Raw genomic sequence first — 10,584 nt, 5'->3', positions numbered from 1 at the left:
AGACAAATCGCTTGATCATTGTCTTCGGTTCACCTCCTCTGGGGCACCAGGCATTGGCTACTGTCAGCAGACAGGTTTGGTCTGACCCAGTATGGCCGTTCTTATGTTCTTATGCCACAGTTTGTTCCTATATTAAGGAAAAGTAATCTTCCAGTGGTCTAGATTAGTGGCAAATTTCTTCCGCAGTGCAGTGGGGAAATGGAGTGACAGTTGCGCAAAAGCCACTTGCTCCACTGCACAGGGCAAGCCACAGTTGTGCATTTCCATTTCCATCTTCCAAATGGGGAAAAAAGGCTTATTTGAGTGTAGTTACCCACGCATTCATGCTCACTTGCCACAGTCATCCAAGCTCTGGTGAGAAATCTGAGGCTCACAAAGGACCTTTTTGTTTCATATTTTATTGAATTTCATTTATATTAAATTAAAAATATATTTCTGACAGATTCATGTAACAAAAATGCAGAACAGTTTTCAAATTGTTCAGCTGGGATGATCTGAGAGGGGTGCGGCTAAGCAGATCCCAATCTACATTTGTCTTAACAAACAGGTAAAAGCGCTGTCACCAGGAGGAGGAATTTAGGAGTGTGTATGCTGAAAATAAGATGGTAATCAGACAAAGAAAAGTGCCACTGGTTGTTTTTTTTTTCCCAGCCTCCAAAAGAAAGAGAGAAATATGATAAATCAAGGGAAAGGGAAATAATGCTAAAATATATAGCTAATATTAACCCAAGTCAGAATCTACTTTAACAGTGCATAATCCTTCAAAGCTGAAATATGAGACAAAAGGTTGAAGTAACATTACGCCACACACAATTGGCATACGCTACTGTGTAAGCAAGTGCAGAAAGTCGGAACATACCACAATAGTGCTAAGCACAGAGTCACACAGAATGGCAAAATGATAGCTCCAACAAAAACCTAAAAACCGAAATAAATCACCAGCAAATTACTTATATACAAATCAATCCTAGAGACAATTATGTTCTGAATAATGATGCCCACAAAAAGAAAATAAAAGCAACATTGTCCTTATTTACAAATGCAACTAGCCTTGTCTTTAACAAGCTATAAAAATACTATTCACATTTTCAAAGTAACATACAGTAGGTTTTTTTTGTTTGTTTGTTTCAAAAAGGTAGCTAACTCTGAGTGCACTGTCTCATGTGAATGGTATGTCATTGCTTGTCTTTTCCTTGAAGGTACTTCACAAGGCAGAGATCTTTTTGTTTGTATTTTTTACACATTAAGAATACAGGGAATTGGCTAAAAAATATAACACTCTAAATTTCTGCCTTTTCAGGTACCTCTTGTTATGCACCTCATGTTTCTACAAGGGAAATGCTTTGATGACAAGATGTAAGTTTGAGTGGGATCGGAAAGCACAATGAACTACACAATTTTCTTGCACTGGGAGCCTATTTTTGTAGACTCATCTAATTCCACTCCTGTGACGTTTCTTGGAATCTGCTCCATTAAGCCCATACCCATTGAAGTCTAACTCTTGATGTTCTACCCATCACACAGCCTGGAGCCCCTTCAGGAGGATGCTACAGAGGTGAGTCTAAGCCGTAGGACTGAGACACATTTTTGGGTTAGAAGGGGGTTTAAATGGAGAGGGAATAGCCATTTCTCTTATTTTTTTTCCAGTTTAGAATTTGAAAATGTGCAATATTGTAACCTGCTCGACACCAAGTTGGAAAACTGGCCTAAAAAATTGCTTTGTTTCTTTAATTTCAAAAATGACTGCTTTCAACATTTGAAAATATTTTCATTATCCCTCATTTATAGGGTAGGATATGCTGTACCATTCTGGGGGCCCATCTCCACATATTCCAAACCCACCCTTTCAAAAATCACCCTATAAAAAAACAACTTCCAGCAACTACACAAGTCATCTAAGTTATGTTCCCTTTAGAGGATGGGTTGTTTTAGTGCATTCAAAGTTAGTTACCCTTTGTGCAGCTGCTCAGTTTAATAATCGACCCATTTAACAGCAGTACCAGTTTATGCTACATATTTCATAGTACCTTACTTCAAAAGAACGGCTTACATATCTACACTTATAAAATACCATTCACAGTTTGTTACTGTGGTTTTATTTCCAAAATGGTTGAGTCTTCGGAGTGCTAAGGAAAATACAGTGTTCCCTCCCCTCAAAGCTTGCAAGGGTAACGCTGCTGTCACACTAACGGAAAGGAACTATTTGCAAACAATGGACATCTGAAACAACCAGAATGCATTGTTTTCCCATCAGAGCTAATACGGGACTGAAGCACCTAAACCCTTGGAGGAGCTAATCCATCATTGTTTTGGCGCAGATGTGAGGACCTCTATTGTGACTACCCCAACGGACATGACTAGGTAGCTGTGGCTACTGCTATTTTATTAATCATGATCCTCGGCCTACTCCCCCAATCCTTTAGCCATCTGTTATTGCTTCTTGGCATATACTAAGATTTGTGAGAGGTGGGGCCAGAAACAGCTTAGTTTGAAGGATGTGCATAAATCCCACCAACTTCAGTGGAACTTGGATCAGGACCTGGGACCTGTATCTATGCACAATACCCAGCACAAATCCCTGATTTGTTCTGCTATACAATTAATAATACTTTACAACTTCAGTAATCCCAGTGACATTAATGCTACAAAATTAGGGACTTCCCATGAGGGTATAAGATGCTGGCCCCGAGCTTCGAAAGCAGCAGCTCAGCGTTAGAGTATCGAATAGGACGTGGCACAGGGGAGAAAAAAATTTCACCAACACTCCAAACTAATGCCTCCAGCCATACAACTTTGCTTCTGCTCATCTGTCCTCTATGAAGAAAAAAAAAATTGAACAAATAATTTTTTCTACCCATCAGCAGAGAAAGCACTGAAAAATAATTTAACAAAATCCTCTTAAAAAAAAAAAAAAAAAAAAAAGGAACATTGTGCAAAGGATGCCTTATTAGACTGCAACAATCCCTACTGTGTTATGCAGTGTGAAGATTAAAAAAAAAGAAACAACACCTATCAATAATGCACTGGACCATCATTCTGAAAGAAATAGCTATGGTTACATTACAATGACTACACCAAATGTTAGCAGCATGGGGGTGGGGGGGTCAGGGTCGGAAGGCAACAGTAACGAGCAAATGACATGGGGCAGATTTGAAAAGGAGCAGGAAACTGAGCTAACTCAATTTACAGGTTTTATATGGTTATTGCTACCGAAAGAAGAACTTACCTTTTAAAAGATATTTACAGAGCGAAAAACAACGGTGACAGCAACAAGCTGGAGTAACTCTGTAACCACTAAGCAGCTGGTAACTTGGTACACAAGTGCCTTTATGCACCAGTATGTAAAGGGGCCGTAAAGTGAGTGTCAGTGATTATGTTAATTAAAAGGGGGATTATGTGTAAATGAGCAGTCAGGTAAAGCCCTGCTGTGCCCCCCACTTGCATTTACAACCAAGAAAAAAAATGGATGGGTGTAAAATGATGATCAAGACCCCTTAATATCAGTCGGGCAAGTGGGGCAGATCAGAGGGGGTGTCCTGAGTGCCTTGCAGTGCAAAGAACCTTGGCGTCCCCAGGCCTATTGAAAGGGAGCTGTAAGAAGCAACCATACGAAGGGTGTCAGAATGTGCATGGCCCCGGAAGAGAGGCAGCCTGATTCAGAGGGAGGCTAAGACTCCCCTGAGCTTGCTTCCTGAGGTCTTGCATTTAAATGCCCAGTAGTATGTGACTACACATAGCCCAGGGAGTTCATGGTCCTACACAGCATTGAGCAAAGGAAGCTTTCCCATGCTGTTCATGCGCCAGCTCCCTTTGCCTTCAGTGGGTGCAGGACTGAGTCACTACTGTATGCCTGCCCACGTGCTCTGCCTCCCAAAAAACACAACCTGAATTAGCTTCAGCCTCTTGTGGAGGGCTTCCCCTTAGCACTTCAAGCTGTGCGAGGCACAAAGCAGGACACTCCCTATATTCCATCAACCCACAGAAATAAGCAGAAGCTGCCGGGGCTGCAACTTGTGCAGTCCAGTGATTCTATCAGGCAATTAAAAGCTGCTGCAAATCAGCTGGCAGTGTTAACACAGAGGGCCTCGACACCAACAGGAAGGGTTCTGGTCTGAGGTTAGGCCTCAAACTAGGGTTCTAATTATTTCCACTGTTTACTACCTTACATGAGGCCATTTACCCTGACAAAAATAGCTCTAGTTAAAGAAACTTGTGCATTTCTCAGTTTAAACAGAAATGAGGTTGAGATGTTGGCAACTTAAAAAAAAAATCTAGTCAAATTCCATTCCTCACAAATAATTAAAACAGGATGCTACGTATCTGAGATCTAATCAGACCATGTGTCTTGCAATTAAAAAAAAAAATCACACTTTTGCAGGAGGGAGATGGGCTGGAATTCATTTACCTCGTATTTTTACATGTAAAACCTAGTCTGGCAATTGATTAAAAATATCAAAAACCACTAGCATGTTCATCATTCAGTCAGGTTTTGTCTGACATTATGTGGCCCAAGCACAAAATAATTGAGTGTCTTGCCGCAGTAATAGATGATGGTAATATGCTTGTAACATCATTAAAAAACAGACAAAGGACAGGACCAGAAATTGAGGTTTTTGACTAGGTAATCAAACAAATTCTGTCAAAAATGGGCTTTTCATGGAAAAACTGTTTTCAACTAAATGAAAGTTTTGGTGAAAAGCATCTGCTTCCAAAAGAAAAAAATGATATAATTGGGGAAGAAAAAAAAAAGGATAACCTGTGACCTCTCCTCACCATGATACTAATAATAATCATGACAAAAATTAACCCTACCAGTGACTGATGTTGTTTTTGTTCCTTTGGGAAGTGGCAACAAGCCATACTATTGACTGTGAGACCAAAAAATAGAATCTAGATGTTTAGCTCAGCATAGGTCAACACCCTGTATCCAGTGCCATATGACATGTTAAAGGCAATGGGACTAACCCAAACCAGAAACCCAGGAGCCATAAATGGCAGCTGTTACTTTGCATTTTGCAAACTCTGTTTTCATTTAATGTTAACTTTTTATTTTTAAAGAAACGTAACACTGCTCAGCCTGTGAAACCACTTCTGGGTTTCATGCTTCCTCCAATGAGCCTCGACATTTCCAAATGACTTGAGTATATTTTACTCACAATCAAAAATTAAAAAGTAAATAAATAATTCAAGCTTTTGGAGAAAAAAGTTAGACTGTTAAACAACAACCATATATATATATATACACACACACACACTTCATTTTTTTTTTTAAGCAGGGCTTGTTTTTAAGGTTGCTGTTACTGAATTATCAAAGAACAGAACAGATTTTCTACCAGCTGTTAGCAGCTGGAATCTAAAATCCTTATAGCAATTTGCATTCAATAATTTCAAGGTGTGCACATTTATCTCACATTTCTCTCTTTTAGTGCCTCCTTACAAATACACAACCCATATGAAGATTTCCATTAGGACTTCACTCTTCTACCTGTCCAGTGATGGAGTTCAGCTGCCCCCCACCCACTATACTAAGCTTTATCTGAGTCACAGAAATGACTTAAAAGGGGACTCATCCCAAAATTTTATCCTTTGTCTATTTGCTCTTCTCAAGAGGTTTACTCATCTCCTGGGCTCCAGCCTTGCAGATTTATGCACGTGTTAAACAATACCCACCAAGTGCTTCCATTGGCATATGTTTTTGAAGGCCTGAGTGGGTCTAAGTCCGCCTAATGCTTGCCTGTATCTCCCATTAATATCACTGGGAATTAAGGGAAGGCATCAAAAGCAGAAGAGACAGACTGTTTTTTCAGAGGTGTGGTACATCTGTGGTCATCCATCTGGCTGCGTCGGGGCAGAATGAAATGAACAGCTGACCATCAAACTGATTTAGTAGGTTACCACTGTGCCTCCTTTTAATAGCTGCAGAAGGCTTTTTGTTCTTGTTTAAAAACCATTTATCAACAGACAAGGTCTATGGGTTTAATAAGTGCCCAGCCGCTGGTAATTAAGTTCGGCTAGTTCAAATTGGTTCGAAGCACCTAATTCCATAATGCCCCATTGGCTGAACCAGCCTTGACCTGAAAGACATGGTAGGACCCATCCACAAATGCTGTTACTAAGGACTAACCCAGGTTTGAAACACAGGGTCTCTTTCCAAGCCAGAGCTAACTTGTCTAGCAAGCCCTCGAACACGCAAAATTAAATAATTATTGCATGGCGGCCCATTGGGAATAGCGGAGGGAGGGGGTCAGGCCATTATGGCATGTCACGTCATAGATGCTTATATAACATGGCATGACATCAGGGGGCTAAAGTTAACTCAAAATGGTAGACCGAGGATGAGTGTTGTCATGTAGTCTGCCTCTATCAATCTGAGGGGTTCTGCTCTCCCTGACAGGGCTATGTTGGGAAGCTCACCAAAGCTCATGGCGGCAATCCAATAAAACTTTAGGATTTGAGAGGAAATAACCATCGCTTCCAGCCTGTTCCCCGCTCTTGCGAGTTGCTCCATTTTGATAGTCCTAAAGTGCATGAATACTGTTGCCTAGCTAGCATTTGACTCAGAGCAGCGATGGTTTCTCTAAAAGACTAACCAGCTAGAAATTTATCGCATCAAAAACAAGACACCGGCCCCGATTTTTCTCTTACGGTTCATAGGGTGTTCCATTTCTGATGCTAAAATGAATTTAAAAACTCTGGCCAAAAATATTTCCAGCCATGGGGGAATAAACTTGAAAGCTTAAGTTGACAAAAGTGAAACGAGTGCATGGAAATCATCATTTCCCTTTGTGAGGGAAAACTATGTGTCGTGCACAGATTGACTCTAAAAGCCTTGTATGTATCGGCTTATGAGATGGAGAAATCCTTCTTTTAGCAAACTACAGCTCTTCCTGGGCCCAAAGCCAGACCTGGCCATTTTTCTCCCCAAATTCCCTTCACTGTCTGCTCTGCTTTCCCTCGAGCAGCAGCATTTGAACTGGTGGCTCCTTCACTGTATCCTCTGCAGTAGCAACACACTGGCCTTTCAGGGCCAGCAGAGACTGTTCCAAAGACATAATTTCTTCATTTTGGCATTTCCACAGTTTATGTACAATTTAAAATTATTGTATTTTGCTGGTCGCTTCCATATTGCTTCATTCAAAATCCAGAGAAACAGTTCAGAGCAAGGACAGATAAAACCCTAGTTTAAGTGCAAACTAACTTTCCAGTGATCCGCTGTGTGCGTTTTACCCACTCCAGTGTCTGTGTTCCAGTTTAAAGAATTCCTGAACAGACCACCCCTCAGAACATTGCCTGGTTTCCTCAGCCAGTGAAATTCTCCTCCTGCTCCTGTCCTCTCTTGTGTTGCCTCCTGCATTATTTCAAATCAACGCGCAAAATAAGAGGAGAATGTGTATGGGTACTTTGCTCCTATGAAGCAGGTATAAAACATGAAGGTGAGACTCTGTGCATACAACTCACAGATCTTGGCCTCTTTTTCAGCTTTAAGGAGAATGTTGGCTTTTTTGTGATTTCTGTATTTCCTGACAGGATTTTTTGTGTTGAAAATACCCATCGTCATGGCAACACATACAAAAGGTTGTATGCAGGCGTGTCGAGCAAAAGTCTCTGGAGTTAGGAAATGGCACAAAACTGGGCGTGGTGAAGAAGAGGGGTCTGGCCAGAAACAAATGTCACATCATCAGCAGCATCATCAGTTATTTCTTTGATGTCTGTGATGAAAAACCGAATGGTTATGAAAAGCTGGGTTAGCCATTTTCAGTTGCCGGGATAGAAAATGTTAGAGAAAGAAATTGGATTCTCCAGTCTCAATTATTAAGCTATCACATGTGATATAAAAGTTGTCCTCTTTTCCACCCCTTAATGGAAACTGCATTGCGATTTCCAGAAATGCCAATGAGGTTCTCCTCGGTTCTTGGTGTGACGTCCCCTACAGCTTCTGAGTTGAATTACTGAGAACGAGGTTGACAGCCAGTGAGACTCCCACTGGCCGTTACTGCTGTTCACTGGCTTGTCTGACCTTCTGTCCCTCAGGGGCTGTGAAAGTTGAGGAATGCCATGTTTTGTCCTTCATTCATTCATTTGTTCATTCAGTCAGTCTTTCCTTCTTTCCTTCCAGGTTCCTAACCCAGTCAGCAAATGACTCAAAGGCATCCTTTTACTTGGAAATATCAAAGTGAATGACCTGGCAAAAAAGTGGAAGCTCACGGGAGACAGAGGGGCAGGGAGAGAGAGAGAAAGAGAGAGAGAGAGACCGGCGGCTAGCAAGGAGCTGTCCCTCAGTTTGTGTAATCCTGATGTTCCTACACCACCGTGTTTCGATGTCTGTATGGCGGTGGGGGCAGCACAGTGCCAGGCTTCAGTGAGAACTCAGAGAGGTATTCAGGGTTCTCTGCCACAATGGGCCGGATCCGTCCATTTTGTTTGTAAAAATATTTTGTGCTGTACTCTTGCAGGTAGTCCGGGTGCTGGAGGGTGCTTCGTGGGGGCAGGCTGTGATTCCAGTAATCTGGGTTGTCGAAGGCCTTCTTGGCTTTCTCTGGCAAAGGAAGCCCATTTTTCTTCAGGTACTCTGCATTTTCCAGGGTGTTGGCAAAGGTGTTGAGGTACAATGGCTCATTCACATACTCATCCTCTGGTTTGGGTTGCCCGTTTGGGGCACTGTGATATTCGGGGTTGTCCAGAGCTTGGAGATCACCGTTCTTTCGTCGAGAGACAAATGGATTCTCCTCTACCGGGTTCAGGTAATCTAAAAAATATACGAGACATGTCAATGCAAGGAGAATGTCGTACTCATACAGCCGCAGTCATCCCTGACTGTCTGCTCATCTGAATGTAAACTTCAGACCAAGGTCTATTTAGGCAATAAGCTCTTTTGGGCAGGGACTGTCTCCCATGTCTCTACAGCACCTAGCACAATAGGACCTCTAGGCACAGTGAAACTAAGTGACATGTCCAGGGTCACCAGGAAGATTGTGGCAGTGTTGGGCACCAAACCCACATCTCTCTGGAGTCAATGCCTTGACCATCTTTTCTTTCTAGAAAAGTTGGTTGTATGGTCCACTGAACTCAAATGAGGCTATGGAGTCTATGCCTGCCTCCGCCACTGACTCTATTATGTTACCTTGTCTAAGTCACTTAAACTCAGCAACCCTGCCGGGAAAGTGCTAATTAACATTTATTATTGATCTCCTAGGTAAGTCTCTCCTCTACAATAAACATTTCCAGTGTATTTATTCCAGTCTAACCCTGTTTTATTAAAAACTCCACTATTAGACTGATGAAAAACTGACCTGACTGAGTGACAATGGGCCTCAGGATGCAGGGGAACAAAGACTATAATTAGCATGGCATGGGACATAGATGAGTTCCTGATCTAGCACGAAACTAAGGGTATAACTGTGTGAAATAAGTACAAAATGTCAACCCTGTGATGTAAGTAATACTAACAGCCACAGCTAAATTAAGGAAAGGTTTACATCACATGGTGCTTGGAGGAGAGAGAAGGTTAGTCACTCTCACACCACAGCACAAAGGATTTTCAATCTCCAGTAGAGACCAGGATGGGACAAAACCTTAGGAGGTTGGATGGTGGTGAGATATTTCACAACCCTTCTGGAGCATTGCAACACTGTTTGCAAGGTCTCTCCCAGTCAGGGCCCAAGGCCCTCAAGTCATGGTTGCCATATGTTAACTGACCTATGGGGTAAAATATAAAGCACATCCAATATGGGCAGGGCAGGGCAGAGTAACCAGGAGGACAGTGGAGCTGTTTGCAAGAACTGTGGAATGTAACTGGAATTGCTTGGAGGTTAACTATAGAAAAAAAAATCATTGATCCTCTTTGCAGTGAGAAATGTCAGAAGGATCCAGTTTATTCAACTCCACGTACAGCTGGATCAAATCTACTTCTTGAATGGATTTTGTCTTTCATTTTTCATCCTGAAGGATCCCAATCCATTTGACTCCATTATGCACGAAACAGTGATGTTAAGCTACGACACTGGGTGAGAGGGGACAGACACCTCACTGGGAAGTAGGCCCAACAGGACCTGAATCACCACTGCCTTGTACCTTGTGTGTCAAGGGAGTGGAGAGTCAGATGGTTATCTCTGGTAGCTCCACTCTAGCCAAGGATCAGAGATATCAGGCACATTTAGGATACAGAAGTGAAATACCAGGATCAATCAGTTAATGTTGTGATAGAACGCCAATGGGCCTAATGTCTGCAAGATATCTAGATTAGCCAAACGAGGGCTCAGGCCTAAGGATAGGTTGACACGAACAGCTAACTAATGAGTGACTCTGTGTCACAAGATGCAACAGAAGAAGTCTGTTAATGGCTGACATTTAGGAAATAGCTATTGCGACATCCCAGCTCAAGTTGGTTAGAAGAGTTCAGGGGTTTTTGCCAGCTTAGGAAGTCACCAGGTGTGTCATTGCCTTATCAGAGGAGGCTGTGAAGGCTAGGACGATAACAGGGTTTTACAAAGGTTAGATAAATTCATGGTGATTAGGTTTGTTAATGGCTACTAGCCAGGATGCGTAAGGAATGGTGTCTTTAGCATGTGTTTGTCAGAAGCTAGA

At 42.1% G+C, this 10,584-nt stretch overlaps 1 protein-coding gene across 5 annotated transcripts in view; it reads right to left on the bottom strand.

Annotated features, from left to right (window-relative positions):
• Positions 1-388: 388 nt before the first annotated feature.
• ERBB4 (erb-b2 receptor tyrosine kinase 4) overlaps positions 389-10,584 on the bottom strand; it is a 932,933-nt gene continuing 922,737 nt past the window's right edge. For all 5 annotated transcript variants that reach the window (XM_075001177.1, XM_075001174.1, XM_075001176.1 and 2 more), the window contains one exon: positions 389-8,746. In XM_075001177.1, coding sequence (XP_074857278.1) covers positions 8,301-8,746 — 446 coding nt within the window. In that variant the 3' untranslated portion in view covers positions 389-8,300. The remainder of the gene's footprint in view (positions 8,747-10,584) is intronic.

The sequence above is a fragment of the Carettochelys insculpta genome, chromosome 8 (genome assembly GCF_033958435.1).
Source record: "Carettochelys insculpta isolate YL-2023 chromosome 8, ASM3395843v1, whole genome shotgun sequence".
Classification (NCBI taxonomy): Eukaryota; Metazoa; Chordata; order Testudines; family Carettochelyidae; genus Carettochelys; species Carettochelys insculpta.
Note: the sequence above shows the minus strand (reverse complement) of the source record. Positions and strands in the feature narration are given on the sequence as shown.